Here is a 17,171-nt window from a genome sequence, read left to right as displayed (position 1 = left end):
AAGTGAACTTATTTACAAAACAGAAACAGACTCACAGATGTAGAAAACAAGCTTATGGCACAATTTTTTATTTAATTGGAGTACTCTGAAAAGTACACAAATCATAATTATAGTTTAAAGAATTCACAGAGGTCACATACCACTAGTTCCAAACCCAGATAAAAAATACATTAAGCTGCCAGTGATCAAAAAGCCCGTCAAGCCGTATCATAGTCATAAACTTGTCCCACCTCCTCAAAGGTAACCTCTATCCTGATAATACCTCAGATCAATTTAGCTTTATTTTTAACTTAATGTGATTGGAATTGCATCATATATATAGTTTTGTAAATGACTTTTTCCACTCAATATTCTGTTTGTGACCTTGATCTGTATTACATATAGCATTAGTTCATTGATTTTTCTTTTTGTGAGTATATAACAATTTAATTATACAATCTACTGTTCAGAAATGTGAGTTTCCAGTTTGGGACCATTACAAATAATTATGCTTTGAACATAATTGTACATATATTTTGGTGAAGATATATATGCTTTTGTATTGGATATACAGCCAGGATTGGAATTGCTGGATCACTGAGTAGGTGTTTATTTAGCTTTACAGGTATTATCAGAGAGTTTTCCAAAGTTGAGGCATAAATTTATATTCTCATCAGTAGTGCATAAAGGTACAAATTACTCTGCATCCTCTTCAATCCTTAATATTGTCAGATTTTTAATTTGAGCCTTTCTGGTGGCTGTATAATGACATCTCTTGTTTTCATTTGCATGTACTGGTGACATGCGGTTGAGCACTATTTCAATTGTTTACTGGTTATTTGAGAAAAAAATCTCTTTTTGAAATGCCTACTTTTCTATTGAATTGTCTATATTTGTTTTAGTGATTTGTTGTTATTTCAAAATATATATTTTGGATTGTAATCTTTTTTTTTTTTTTTTTTTTTTTTACTAAGTACCTTGCCTTTTTACTCCTTAACGAATTACTACTTTAGTAAACGGAAGTTTTAAATTCAGTGTACTCCACGTCAGTATTTTCTATTATGGTTAGTATATTTTTGTCCTGAGGTTAAAAAGTTAAGTTTCCTACTTTAAGACCTAGAAGATATTCTCCTGAATTGCTATATAGTGATTTTATTGTCTGATCTTTCTTAAGACAGTCCATCTCATGTTTCTTGTGTGAGGAGAGGATGCATTTCTTTTTTTTTTTTTCCATTTAGATCCAACTGAAATAGCATGATTTATTGCAACGTTCAGTGTCACCTTTAATCAAATGCCTCTATGTGTGTCGCTCACTTTATGATCTCTAATATGTTTTGTTTGTGCATTTGCCTATGCTTCTATTGACACCATACTGTTTTAATTACTATAGCTTTATATTAATTTTAATATCTGGTAGTATTAGAAAAGAAAAGTTGTACCAAGTGGTTAAACAGGCAGGAACGAATTTATTCAAGACTATTGCAATTATGGATTAAGACTGTTGAAACAGAAGAGAGAGACTGAACTCAGTTCCACTGACTAAAAGGTGAGAGAATTTTTAAATGCTGGGATAAGCTGGCATGAAAACATTCGAGGACATTATTAAGTTGAATGGTCATGGTGATTGTGCGTTTGTTTGCTAATTGTCCCTTATCAGAGTTAGGTCCCTACCCTCTCACAGATTATCTTTCTTGATAATTAGGTCCCTACCCTCCCACGAATTATCTTTCTTGATAATTACATTTCAAAGAAATGGCTAACAGGTCCTTAAGTTATTCTTGAGTCATAGACTATTTACATCTCAAGGGGGCAGATACAAATTTCACAATTGCTTTCTAAAGTAAGTGCTCTAGGAAAAGTGAGGTTAGGGGCCTACAGTCTGAAGTTCAGGCAAGCTAAGGGAAACACTAAATCTTTTTTGGCTAGTGTAAGCTCTTCATATTTGTTTTCTCCTTTTTAACTATTGTGTTGGCCATTCTTACTCATTTGTTTTCCTTATATATTTTAGAATCAGCTTATCACAACCCCCTCCAAAAGATAAAACCTGCTGTGGTTTTAATTGGATTTCATTGACTATATAGATCAATTTGTGGTAAATTGATATTTTTATAAAGCATTTAAATTTATGAATATGGAATAGCCTTCCATTTATTTAGGTTTTTATTTTCTCTAAATAATGTTTTATGGATTTCAAGATAGTGTATCTTAGACTTTTTATGAGATTTGTTACTAAGTTCTTGATATTTTTGCTGTTGTAAAAGGTATCTTTTAATTTTTTTTATTTGTCTGTCGCTGATACTGAGAAATGCACCTTGAGTTTTGTTCCTTGGCCTTGTGTCCAGAGACTGTGCTTAGTTTGCTTATTGACTTGAGCAGTTTATCTGTAGCATCACTCAGATGTACATTTACAGGTGGTTTGTGATTAATAGCAGTTTTACTTCTCATTTTTCAATCATTCATTGTATTAATTTTGTTGCATTTTTTTGTGCTGCATAGTCTAGTACAATGAGATTATTGTTGATACCTGTTTCTCATTTAGGTCTCAAGAGATGAGACTTTTAGTAAATCACTGTAAAGTATGGTATTTCCTATAGGCTTATTGTAGATGCCTTAAATTTGTAGTGCTCTATACTGGGTGCTTAATTTTATCAAACTTGTTTTTCAAGATCACTTGAGACAATCATATTAGTTTTCTTCTTCATTCTGTTAATATGTAAAAACATTGCTTCATTTTCTAATGTTAAAATAGCCTTGCTTTTCTGAGGTAAACCAAATGTAGGTATGTGTAATCCTTTTTATTTGTACCTAGATTTCTTTGCTAACATTTGATTTAGAGTTTTCATTGTGTCCATGAGAGAGATTGACCTCTTTTTTTTTCCTTTTTTGTGATATACGTGCTGAACTATGCAGGCTTTGGAACTTGCCAGTTATGCCTAGGATTTTCTTTATGGGGAGAGTTTTAAATGAAAGATTCAATAACTTTAATGGGCATGACTTTCTATTTTTGATTTCTATTTTTTTAAATTTTATCTGCATTTTCCTGATTTTCCTTTTTTTGTCAGTTTGAGTAGTTTCTGTCTTTGTCAGAATTTGTCTATTGCATCTAAAATTACAAATACATTCATATGTATTCATATTCAGTCCACATGGTATTTAATAATACATTTTTAATTGAAATTTAGAAAAGGTGAAATAAAACTACGAATTTCTAGCCTGTCTGTAACAAGCAAGTGACATGGTGATCCTAGGCCTATTTTATTGCATACTAACCTCAGAAGGAATTGAATAGCTCTGCCCACTTTAGCAGGAGCTCTCCATTTAGCTGCAGTCCCCATCACTCTCCATCCTCTTACACCTGGATTATTTTGTGCATTTTATGTTACATATACACACACACACACCCTCTCACACACACATACATTAGAATGTGTGATTTCTAATAAATTGAGCATTCCAATTCCAAGGATTAGAATGGAACACAGAGGGATATGTTTTCCACTCACTTAATTGTAAATAAGACATGTAATGGAGCGTGCTCCTGGCTTAAAAATGTAAAAGTAAAAGATTTTCAACTCCTTTACAAAGCATAATCCTTATTAGACTATAGGTAAATTATGAAAACCTAGTAATTTTAGTGTCATGCTGAAATGATTTACTGTATTCTGGATTAAAAATCTATTATGCTCTAGATTTATCACATTTGGAAACAAAGGCTGATTTTCCATCAACTAAGTTCTAAATCCTTCCCATTCACAAGCATCTGAATAATCCATCCCAGTTTTCAGAGCAGTTTCACATTTGTTGATCTATCTGACCCTAGCAGTGACCTGGCTAGGAGGGTATGAGGCAGGTACTAATATATCCGTATATCTGGTGGGAAAGCTAAACATTGGCGAGATTAAGAGTTTCCTGACAGATTAACCAAGTTAGGCCACAGTCCAGCTGGGACAAAAATTCAGGCAATCCGTACTTTAACCCTAGCGGCGTGTAGAAGGTTAGTAGTTTCGGAGATTCTGCTCTGTGGGTAACACCCATTTTAAGTATTAAAGGTAAAGAATTTGAGATAAAAGGTACAGGAATTCACATGTGATTCTTCCCTCCTATGGGTCTTCAAGGTCACCACAAATAGCCCTGTTGTTACCATAAATGACTGACAGGCAGATATTTAATGAAGATGAACAAGGGGGAAAAAGTTTTCGAGAATACTACTTGGGAGAAAAACCCTGTGTTGATAACTACAGTGATGGTATTCAGTTTTGAGACAGTCATATACTACTTGAAATGCATGTATTGCTCTGCAAGACATTAAGTACAAGGGTAAGGGGCTCCCCTCAAGAAGTTCAGAGATTCAGAGGCATAAAACAGTAAGGGTCAGTGAAACCTCAAGCTACCGAGGGATGCCTGGGAATGTGATGTCGACTGGAAAGAACATTGTCACGTTGGAATGTTCTTAGGACTCCCGCTCTTTGTTTTCTGGTACCCCAACTGAATAGACTGGTGGGAGTTGGAGAGTACAGAGTTTATTAAGCTGCCACAAAACATAAAATAATAACCCGCAAATAATAATGGCAACAACAATGGGGACCCTTCCAGATTTATTCACTAGCACTTCATAGATGCATAAAAATAAATAATATATGGAACTGACTGTCACAGCACAGGAGAACATGCTTCTTCAAGTTAAAAATCTCACTACACTTTTAGCATAATCACCAAGACAGAATTTTGTTAACAAATCAGTCATATTTACCTTTTCAAAAGAAGTCTTTGCAAAGAGCACATGTTTTTGGTCTTGAAGTGTTAAGTTTTTTTTTTTCATTTTTAAACTATATTTTAAACAAATATGGAGTTAAAATGTCAGGAATGTTATTAGATCAAATTATAACAATAGGCTTCAAATTCTTGTCAAATAGATTAGATAACATATTTAGTTTAATTAAATTTCTACTAAAATTAAATATGAAAAGGCTCAAAAAGGATTCAGCATGTGTACATCTCACTGTAGGTTATCTAGCACAAATCACCAGGCCTTTTTTTTTTTTTTAATGTTAAATGCTATACTAAGTGAATGGCATGAAAGAGCAGGGCTTGTTGCCAGATGGATCTGAGGTCAAATCCCAGATCCTGAGTCCTATGGCCTCTGTGGTCTCATACAAGTTATTTAACCCATCTGAATGTCAGTTTCCTCATCTGTAAACTGCATAGTTAGAAGTGATAGAATTCCTTGAGTTCAGTCAGGAGTTATTACAGGATCATTTAAACAGAAGTAAGAATGATATTTTCAGAGAAACCTCCAATAAGTGTTTCCTAATACATCAGAACATGTTTTTCTACCCTGGACCATATGTTAGGCAGTGCAGATATAAGATATAAGACATGCCATTTTATAGGATACTGCTTCAGTTAACAGTTTGTAAAAAAAAAAAAAAAAGTAAAACTGAGAAGAGAATCATAGACTTGGCTGAACATTAGTCAGTAATACTCTGCCCCATTTCTACCCTCATAATGGATGCTGTATTTCTTTCAATAAGTTATTTGATGTTATTTCCATTTCACCATCGGTAAGATGAAGTTGCTTATCCTTTTCAACTGTATGGTTGTTTATAAAGTAAGAAAGAAAAATCAAGAAACAAATTATTTTTCAGAAGGCTCATTGCACATAAAATTCATTTAGCTGAGGACTAGATTCCAGGGTCTGAAACTGCAATAAAAGGAGATGGGTTGCTTGCTGCCTCCTTCTCTTATAAATCAAAGTTACTGCTGAATTGTGTGGTCCATGGCACATAATTGTTTCTTCCTTACTGGACATACTCTGGGGGACACTTTATCTCTTAATGCCAATCTTGCTGGGCACAGTTTAGCTCTCACTGGCTTCAATAAATCCAAGGGTCAAGGTACTTAAGTTTTACCTCCCAGGCTTGTCAAATTTTCCTCACTTACCTTTATCCAAATGTTCTTTTGATAGCCATTTTTCACTTTGGCTTTGAAAAACCAACTCAACCAAACAAAAGAATTCAGATGAGAAATGTCCTTGGCGTGTATAACAATCCGAGATGTGAATTAAATGGGAGGGAAAAATCCTCCCCATTGCAGATCTGAGCCTAGATGATAATGGAGTTGTGATTTAGCCCATGAAAATGTGTTAGAGTAAATGAACTGACCTTTAGCTTTTCTTACTGCTGAGACAAAATGAGGACATCAATAAAAATCAGTTTCTTCTTACCACTCCGTAAGATGTTATAATTCATTTTTCATTTATGTATGTAATGTTTACCTAGCTTTACAAAAATATGCATTATTCCTAAAAGCTCAAAAGAGTCATATACTTAAATGGAAACTCAGAGAAACACTGATTTTTATTCTCTAGAAAAGAGTTTTCTAATCCTAATGTAGTGATTTTTTTTAATTAGCTTCTGGTCAATTCCATTTGATGCAATCTCTTATACTTGTCTAACAATGTGGTCACATCCATTCAGGCAGTGATAGGAACCAGCATCTTTGAGTGATTATAAAGGCTGACTGATAATCTAACAATTGCTTAGCTCCATCCTTTGTAATTCAAATTAGGACCACTATTTTTAAGCGATAAACAGATAAATGTATAAATTCAAGTACTGTGTACATCTGTTTATATTTGTGCATATAGCATTGCAAAAATCTACCTGTGGGCGGATATGTGCAGCATACGAGCAAGCTATTTCTAATTCACTTATCTGATTTCACTGAGATCAGTAAAAACACCATGCATGCGTTGTAACAGAGGTGACTTAGATTCAGTTCATTGAGAGTTTTCTGAGTAAGATAGATTTAAGCAGTGGAATATGTTACTAAAGGGTATGCATGCTCTCTTGTGTTGGAAATCTTTAAAGAAGAATACTGGAATTCTAAATGTCTATTTGTAAAGATTTCATAAGTACTTTTCTAGAGTGAGTAGAGGCAAATAGTTCACCCTTGGTGTTTCTTAGAAGATTTAGTATACATATACTGTGATCAAGCAAAATGTAAATAACCACCAACACATATATAACTCAGTTCAAATTAAAGCTGCTTTTCCGTATATAATCTTGTTTAATATTTGAAACAATCTTTAAGTGGTTGGTATGATTATTTTCTTTGAGAGACAGTAAATTATTTAGCCATAAATTTCTTGAAAAAGTCACTTGATTTCATTGGACAGGGGGAGGTAATATTACCGACCCTTCAGAGGATTGCTAGTATTATTAAAAGAAATTATGATAGAAGGAGAAAGAAAAATATGATATCACTCATATGTGGGCTCTAAAAAAAAAAAGACAAATGAACTTACATATAAAACAGAAACAGACTCACAGACATAGAAAACAAACTTATAGTTACCAGGGGGGAAGGGAGTGGGAAGGGATAAATTGGGAGTTTGAAATTTGCTGATACTGACTGGAATACATAAAATAGATAAATAAGTTTCTACTGTATACCACAGGGAACTATATTCAATATCTTGTAGTAGCTTATGGTGAAAAAGAATATGAATATGAGTATATGTATATTCATGTATGACTGAAGCAATGTGCTGTACACCAGAAATTGACACAACATTATAAACGGACTATACTTCAATAAAAAAAATTATGGATTTAAAATGTTTTTTTGTAATTTGAAAAGACATACACATATTGGTAATCTAAGCAGTTGACTGATGTAAGACTTGAAGCCAAATTGTTTGGCTCTAGGTATTTTATCTTCCCCACATAAAACACAAAATCACAAAGTGATAGCATATTTGTATTTGGGAAGTTATTGCAATAAATTATTAGAACTCTGCCTATTTTAACAATTTAAATTAATTTTACACTAGTAATTGAAATGTATTCTTTAATTTTCCTCACTATAATATGTACATTTTTACTTGTAACAACTTCAGTTTTGTGACACATTTTGTAATGCCATAGAATCAGCCTCTCTTAAATATGTCGTGTAGTTTGTTAGGGCTGCCATGACAAAATGCCAAAGATTAGGCATCCTAAACAACAGAAATAGTATTTTCCCATAGTTCTGGAGCCTAGAAGTCCAAGATCAAGGTATTGGCAGGTTTGATTTCTTCTGAGGCCTCTCTCCTTGGCTTGCAGACAGCTGCGGTCTTGTGTCCTCACATGGTCTCTCCTCTGTGCCCACACATCCCAGGTTTCCTCTTATAAGCACACCTGTTGAGTTGGATTAGAGCCCACCCTAAGTGCCTCATTTTAACTTAAAAGTACTATTTAGAGGCCTTATCTCCTAATACAGTTACGTTGTTGGGTAGAGGTGGTAGGGCTTCAACATAGGAATTTTAGGCAGACACAATTCAGCCCATAACATCTTTATTCTGTTAATTTTTGACACATAGTATATGTTCAATAAATACTGTTGTTTAAATAAATGATTGGTGAATGAATGAATTAGAGCCTATCATTAACTGTAAGTTAAATTAAATATTGGCTGAATTATAAATCTGCTTCAGTGAATTATCAAAGTTATCTGACTATTTGAATACATAAAATTCTTGATTTCCTTTCTTTTTTATTGAAGTAGATTTGATGTACAATACTGTGTAAGTTAAAAGTGTGCAATATAATGAGTCACAATTTTTAAAGGTTATACTCCATTTATAGTTATTATAAAATATTGGCTATATTTCCTGTGTTGTACAATACATCCTTGTAGCTTATTTTATACATAATCATTTGTACTTTTTAAGCCCCTAGCCCAATATTGCCTCTCCCCGCTTCCCTCTCTTCACTGGTAACTACTAGTTTGCTCTTTATATCTGTGTCTGCTTCTTTTTTGTTATAGTCAGTAATTTGTTGTATTTTTCAGATTCCCCATATAAGTAATATCATGCAGTTATGTCTTTCTCTGTTTGACTTATTTCACTTACCATAATACTCTTGAAGTCTATCCATGTTGTTGCAAATGGCAAAATTTCATTCTTTTTATGGCTGACTAGTATTCCACAGTGTGCGTGTGTGCATATATCTATATGTAGATAGATATATATCCCATATCTTCTTTATTCATTCATCTGTTCATAGAAATAATATTCTTTTTTATAACATTTTTATTGAGTTATAGTCAGTTTGCAATGTTGTATCAATAACCAGCGTGGAGCACAACTTTTCAGTTATACGTGAACATATATATATTCATTGTCGCATTCTTTTTCGCTGTGAGCCACCACAAGATCTTGTGTATATATCCCTGTGCTATACAGTATAATCGTGTTTATCTATTCTACATATGCCTGTCAGTTTCTACAAATCTCAAACTCCCAGTCTGTCCCTTCCCAACTCCCTCCCCCCTGGCAACTTCAAGTAGAAATAATATTCTTAAAATAGTTTTAACTGGGTTGACTAATTACCTAAAAGAGTATTTGTTATTACTTTTTTTTTTTACAACTCATTCATATAGTGAAAAAAACTATAATGTGAAGTATATCACAATATATTTTGGAATTTCTATTAATTTAATCTTAAGCAATCTAGTATAGAGGCCTTTATTTAGATTGTTTTATAGGCTGTCCTACTAAAATGAATAAATTATAAATGTCCACCTGTGATATTACAAATCTAATATGCTACTTTAGTGGAACTACATTCATGTGCCTTGCAGCACTAGAGAGAAGATGGTATATTTATTTAGAAATCTCAGTTCACTTTCTTTCATGTATGACGGTGCTACAGTTTGAGTTTATCTCTTACCTCCTTGACGCCCATCTCCACTGGGGTTGGAGACTTGCAGTAAACATCCCACAATTTGACCTTTCATATCTGCATTGTAAAAATCAGGCAGATGGTGTAGTTTATGGCTAAGGGATAAGATTTTTCTGTTTGAAGCTAATTTTTTCACGACTAATCCATTAACAGATATGTTACATTCCATTTTACCTGATGCATTCTGACATGGTGACTAGGAAGTTCACTAAAAGAAATTCTAATATATATATATTTTTAAAATCTCAAATGTTTGGTTGTAATAATTAAATGGCTGATATTGAATCCATTCAGTTATGTTAGCACATTTCCTGTGGGTATATTGCTTCACCTTTTCAGTGCTATGGCTTCTGTCATAAACTAACATAATTTAAAAGGAGTAGAATAGAGAATGAAACTAAAAAAAAAAAAACCACACAAAAAATCAGTTACATTATGCTGAAAGCAATAGCATTTTTATTGACATTTCTGAAGAAAAACTGAAAACTCACTTGTGATTGAGCTGTATATGAGTCCATGATCATTTTAATGCTGTAGTAAAATGTTTATTGCCTACTCCTTACCCATGCCTGGGGTTCCCTTTTCGAAAAGATGGTAGATTAAACAAATGTTTAAAAATTAGGTCAGGTCTTCAAATCACCTAGGAATGGGTGGATTTTGCCATGATGCTAATTACATATGTGTTGTTTGAATCATGTATCAATATTTTATAGGTGGGTCAACCTAAAAGTGTAGCGTCAAGTAAGATAGAAATTATGGTCAGGGTTATCTTAGACACTGAGTATATTAGTGAAAAATATGAGTTGTGAACTTTTTTAGTCTAAATAGTTCTATATAAAATAAAACATGTCCATATTCTGAAATACTTCTAGCTTTAGAGATCCAAAATCTATGGGAAAATTATTGTATTATTTATAAGAAAGTCAAGAAAGTTGAAATTTTATGCTCTGAAGTGCATCACGGAGTTGAAATAAATAAGATTTTTTCCTTAAGACATGCTCTTTACACGGAAATCTTTGCAATGTATATTTTTCATCTAAGAACATTGGTTTATGTTACATATTAAAAATAGTGTGTGCATGTAGATATTAGTGACATGCTAAAGATAGGACAACTGTTACTCAGGAAACCTTACAATTTTCTCACTGGAATAGCTTAGAGATATAGTGAATTCAAATACTTTATAATAATTATCCAGATAACTAAAAAATTCACATGTGGATATGATTTTGTCACTACTAATTTTCTTCTACAATCAGGGCATTATGCAATTCTAATTATACGAGATTGTTTTCAAATGAGAGTCTTTTTAGGTATTCTGTTTATTAGTCAGACTTTTATTCTTTTGGGATGTATTTTCAGACTAAAAAAGATATATATTTTACATATTATCAATGAAAAAAATTCTCTTTAATTCTATATGCCTTCTCTATCTTACATTTACTATAGAGACATTTCAAATAGTTGTATGGTAACTGCCTCAGACTTCTTGGAAGTATCTTTGCTTTTTACCGTAAGGTGAAAGAATGAGTGAAATAATCTAAAGACAAATGAAAGGCGTGATGCTTATCTAATTCTAAGCAGAAGCAGTAAGGGTGTTCTTTACAACTTCCAGTACACATAGGAGACTCAAAATTATATACTTTTACAAATCATTCATTTCATTTTTAATAAAATTCAGTTAACAATAAATTGTTTGCTGATGTTGTGTTGGGTTTTCTCTTCCTCAGGTACTGGGAGATCGGTGGGCAAACATCTGTAGGTGGACTGAAGATCGCTGGGTTCTTTTACAAGACATCCTTCTGAAATGGCAACGTTTTACTGAAGAACAGGTGAGTCACGTTGGAGAGACTGTATCAGTGAAAGATATAGAGAGATGTTAAATGGATAAACAAAAAAAATTATGATGTACTTTAATAATTATTTATTTTCTTTTTTTGCAATTATTTGATTTCTTCCAGTGCCTTTTTAGTACATGGCTTTCAGAAAAAGAAGATGCATTGAACAAGATTCACAGAACTGGCTTTAAGGATCAAAGTGAAATGTTATCAAGTCTTCAAAAACTGACTGTATGTATTTCTTAGCTTTCAACAGTCTTAAAAAAAACTCAGTAGTTTATACTAACATCATTATTTGGTATTTATAGGCCTTCAAATCTTAAAGCAAATGTTCATTGTTCTTACTTAGATCATCGTCCATTTGATTATATCATATTGTTACTTTTCTTAATTGTAATAGGGAAAGCTATAGTGTCTTGGTGAGCTGGGGCTGCTATTACAAAATATCATAGACTGGGTAGGGTAAACAACAGGCATTTGTTTCCTGTAATTCTGGAGGCTGGGAAGTCCACGAACAAGGTGCTAGCAGATTTAGTTCTTGGTGATGACCCTCTTCTTGGTTTATAGAATCTTCTTGCTCTATCCTCACATGGTGAAAAGAGAAAATTTCATGTCTCTTTTTCTTCTTAGAAGATGATGAAGCTCATCATGGAGGCTCTGTCCTCATGACCTCATCTAAACCTATGTATCTTTCTAAGACCCTACCTCCTAATACCATCATGTTGATGGGGAGTAAGGTTTCAACATATAACTTTCTTAGGGACACATATTCAGTCGATATCATGGCACCCCTGGACTTCCAAAATTCATGTCTCTCTTACATGCAAAATACATTCATTCTCTCCAAAGGGCCCCCAAACCCTTAACTGGTTCCAGCATCAACTCTCCATTGTGAAGTCCAAAGCCTCACCATCATCTAAATCAGATATGAATAAGACTCCAGGCATAACTCATCCTGAGGCAGACCTCTCCAATTGTGAACCTCTGAAACCAGACATGTTATGTGCTTCCAAAATACAGTGATGTGTTGGGCACAGGATAGACATTCCCATTCCAAAAGGGAGAAATAAGAAAGAAGGAAGAGGTGACAGGTCCCAAATAAGTCTAGAACATAGCAAGAACAATTCCATTAGATCTTATGGCTTGAGAAAAATCCTCTTTGGATTGATGTTTTGCCCTCCAGGACCACTAGAGTAGCAGCATCACCCCCAAGATTCCATAAGGTGGCCTGGCCTCTTCAGCTTCACAGGACACCACCCACGTGGCTCTCTGCATCAGCCCTACCCATGGGACTCTGAGGCTGCTCCTGAGGCACTGGGTGGGGGCAAACTGCCTCCCTCTCCAAACCTGAGAGGTAGCCCCACCCTTTGAAACCCAGGAGGAAGTAGCCCTGCCTCCTGGGAGTGGCAGCCCTGATGATCTCTGAATCACCTGCATCATTCTTCCTTTTTCTTGAAGAACAGCACATGTTCACAGCCTTCTTTTAATCCATCCCGTTTTCTCTGTTTCCCTTAGTCCCAGCTGGCAGTTTCTGCTGGTATAATCCCATCTCTGTTCTTGACTTCTGATGAGATGGCTGTTTAAGTCTCTAGTTCACACCCACACCACACACCTCTCCTTATCAAAGGGTGGGTCAATCACACCCTTAGTGTTCTTTTCTGAACATTCTTTTTCATTTTTTGCAATATGAATAGGCTGAGAATTTTCCAGATCCATAAGTTCTGGTACCTTTTTGCTTAACAATTCCTTATTCAATTAATTTCTCTTTTCTTGCATTTTACCATAAACAGTCAGAAGGAACCATGCTGTTCCTTCCACACTTTGCTTAAATGTCTCCTAAAGACATGGAATTTCTTAGTTAAATATCCAATTTCATCACTTACAAGTTCTACCTTCCACAAAATACTAAACCATGAACACAATTCAGTCAGGTTCTTTGCCACTTTATAACAAGGATCATCTTGCCTTCCTTGTCCAATATGTTTCTTATTTCCATTTGAGAGCTCATCAGAATGGTGTTTACCATCCAGATTTATACCAACATTCCATTCAGGATTAAAGGATGGAAACTTTCTTTCGAGCTCTCCTGATTTCTTTCTGAGTCCTCACCAGAATTGCCTTTAGGATTATCTTCATGGCATTCTTGGCTTTTTCTAGCATGCACCTCAGAACTCTACCAGCTTCTAGACATTACCCATTCCAGATCTGGTTCTGCAGTTTTCGGTATTTGGTACAGCAGCGCACCACTTCTTGGTCCCAGTTCCTGTCTTTTCTCAGGTTACTGTAACAAAATATCATAGACTGATGGTTTAAACAGTAGATATTTGTTTCTTACAGTTCTGGAAGCTGTGAAGCACAACAGCAAGGTGTTAGAAGATTTGGTTTTTGGTGAGGGACTCTCATCCTGGCTTCCAGGCAGCACCATTTAGCTGTATTCTTGCCTGACTAGCTCTGGTGTCACTTCCTCTTTTTATAAGGGCATTAATCCCAGCATGAGGGCTCGACTCTCATGACCTCATCTAAGCCTAAGTACCTCCCCAAAGCTCTGCCTCCTAATATCATCACATTGGAAGGTTAGGCTTTCAACATATAAATTTACGAGGAATGTAAACATTAACTCCACACTATATAGGTGAATTTTCAACTTTTTTCTTTTCAAACAGAATTGTACTCTTTGAAAAAGTATAGCAAACCTGGAATAACATTTCTGTTAAAATTAAAAAGTAACACTAAGAAGTACATGTGAATGTTCCACAAAGTTCTAAACAGTATAGTTCTAAAGTCAACTTAAGTTTAATAAGTCTAATAAGTCTGAAATAAACTTAAGTAGATTCTCTGAAAAATATAAGAGAAGTAGGAGAGATGATTTTCCTTATATATGAGGGGCTTCTACCCTAGTTTGAAAAATAAGAAAAAAAATTAAAGTAAACCCAATGGCATTGATTATAGTGCTTGTGTGTTTTGAGAAATTAATGAACTTTGGCAGTAAGAGGACAACAGGGAAGGCTTCACTGAGATACTTCAGTTTGAGTTGAACCTTACAGAATTAAAAAAAAGATCTCCAAAGCTTGTCTTCTGCTGTGAATTTTTTAATTTCCCAGTAAGGGAGAGGTCAATCTAATATTAAGAACTTGATTTTTTAGATAAAATATTGCAGAATTTGGATTTCTTTTTGATTTTTGATCAATTCTAATAAATGCTAGCTTGATGTTAACTCTAATATAAAACAAAGGTCTATTGTAAATAATGTTTCATAACTTTACTAAATTAATCTGTTTATATCTATATTGATATTATGTATTATATATCATAATAATTAAATCATTCATTTAACACTAACTCTAAATAAATTTCCCAAGTTAAATTTGTACCATTTTACCAAATATTTATTTGTATCATATACTTTTTGCCCCAGAGTTACTAATTTTATTTAGGCTTTAAATTTAAAATAGATTCACGTATGTATTACTTGTTATTACAAGCTAGCTTATTATTCATAAGAAATCATTCCTCCAAGAATATGTGTTTTCTTGAATAATGGGGCTACTGAAGACAGATTTCAGAAAAGTAATCTATATACATATCAAACAGTGCAAAAATATCAGTGATACATTTGTAACTGTTCTGCAACTAATAGGGAGCCATTGGGAATTTGATGTCAATGATATTTGCATTTTTGGAATATTCTTTGGTAGTAAGACTTATGGTAGTGAAGAAGGAAGCCAATTAGAGAAACTGAACTGAGTAGCATTAGGCATGAAGAGGAGGAGAGAGACAAGGTTATTTCAGAAAGGAAACTGAGGCCCAGGAGAAAATACGGGGCCTGTATAAAGTATCACAGAACATTAGTAGCAGAGTTAAAATGAGCACCAAGCTATCCAGACTCACGTCCAAGACTTTTAAGCTGTTTCAGAACTCCTCATACAATTTGATTCCTTGACAAAAATAACTGCAAATGAAAATTGTTCTTTTGAACAGTCATCTGCCACTTGTGTTGACATTTTTGTGAGTAAAAGACTTTACCAGCTTCACGGCCATGAAAATGGTCTCTTAGCAAAGTCTCAATAATTTTCCAATATGATTAAAATTCAAATTATGTCACCTTACTTGTGAACAAAGTGGAAATATGTTTTGTATAAGTCTTACCGTTTGATAGTTTAAGCCAATTAACAAAACCTGACAGCTGGTCTAGAATTTGAGGTAAAATTCCCCTGCTGACTCAGGCAGTGAGTAAGAATTTAATGTTCATTAAAATATGTCACAATCTCAGACCCAAAACAGGTGCCATCTGTTACCAGTTCCTACTACATACCTAGGTATAGATACAGTGCGCTAAAACTCTCTTTTATTTACAATCAGTGTAATTTGTTTTGAAATATTACCACTAATAACCCATGGGATTTTCTCCTACTTTTCATCTGAGGTGGGAGATGAGGAGTCAAGTATTTCATTTCCTCTGAATCTGTTGTTTTATCCAAATCATGTAGTTCTACTATTTTTCTATCATCAAAACTGAGTTTTATTCCAAAGAATAAAAAGAAAAGGAGGGAAGAAACTGAGATGAATTCTAAGACTTGTAGAACCACGGAAGCTATCATGGGAAGACCCAAATATGCAAGAAACATGTTCCTGGGGAAAGAGTACTGTTGCTGTAAGAATTCGTAGCATTTGACAGGGAAGGAAACTTGATGATCCAAGAGAGTTTGGTGTGCAGAGGCTATAGGAGTACTGTGGAGTTAGGACACCCTCCATGGTCTGCGGGTTCAAATGGCAGGGAGGGAGTACTTTTGGGAGCACTCTGTTCACAGTGCTCTTTCACCAGAACTTGCCACTTTGACCTCAACTCCTGTGATGACCCTCAAAGAATTTATCCAGATAGTATCAGTGGTTCCCAAAGTGTGGTCCCTAGACTGGTAGCTTAGAACTGGGAACTTATTAGAAATGGCAGTTCTTAGGCTCCATCCCGAACCTACTGATTCAGAAACTCTGGAAGCGAATGGCTCTCGTAATCTTGAGTCTTCAAGCAGTCCAGGGATTCTGATATTCCCTAAAGTTGAGAACCCCCCACAGTGGATCAATCTATCTAAGTACAACAACAGGTGGTTAGAATGGAGTACTTCTTATATAGAGATAAATAACTCCACATAAAATAGGTACAGAATTGAGTTTTGCCAGTGTCAGAGAAATTGCCTTGGCATTACTCTCTGAAGCATTAAGTTGATGAGAATAGGATGAAAACTTTCTAGGCCTTTTATAAGTATACATTCTCTTTTTACCTCAAATCATCTAACCGTGACCAGATAGAACATGTCTATTCTGTCTTCTTGAGCAGCTTATCTGATTCTTGCCCATTTCTACTACTGCCCAATCTGATTTATTGACTGTACTTTCTTGCTTACTTTAATGTTAGGTCCAGGTGCCTGGCTTCTATGAAAATGTTATATTTCTTCTTGTTAAATCCCAGCTGACCTCTGCCTTGTGCAAGTTTTCTAGAGCTTACTTTTGCCTCCTGAGTTTTCTAGAGCTTTGTGGTTCTCCCGCACTCAAAGAACTGTGATCAGTTCTTGATATGCAGAAAGATATCTTTTTTATACTTAACAAATAAGTAACAATTAAATCATAGTTATTT

At 34.4% G+C, this 17,171-nt stretch overlaps 1 protein-coding gene across 8 annotated transcripts in view; it reads left to right on the top strand.

Moving 5' to 3' along the window:
- DMD (dystrophin) overlaps positions 1-17,171 on the top strand; it is a 1,840,970-nt gene that overhangs the window by 556,796 nt on the left and 1,267,003 nt on the right. For all 8 annotated transcript variants that reach the window (XM_045507265.2, XM_045507267.2, XM_045507235.2 and 5 more), the window contains 2 exons: positions 11,435-11,536; positions 11,666-11,773. In XM_045507265.2, the coding sequence (XP_045363221.2) occupies positions 11,435-11,536; positions 11,666-11,773 (210 nt within the window). The remainder of the gene's footprint in view (positions 1-11,434; positions 11,537-11,665; positions 11,774-17,171) is intronic.

This window comes from Camelus bactrianus, chromosome X, assembly GCF_048773025.1.
Source record: "Camelus bactrianus isolate YW-2024 breed Bactrian camel chromosome X, ASM4877302v1, whole genome shotgun sequence".
Classification (NCBI taxonomy): Eukaryota; Metazoa; Chordata; class Mammalia; order Artiodactyla; family Camelidae; genus Camelus; species Camelus bactrianus.
Note: the sequence above shows the minus strand (reverse complement) of the source record. Positions and strands in the feature narration are given on the sequence as shown.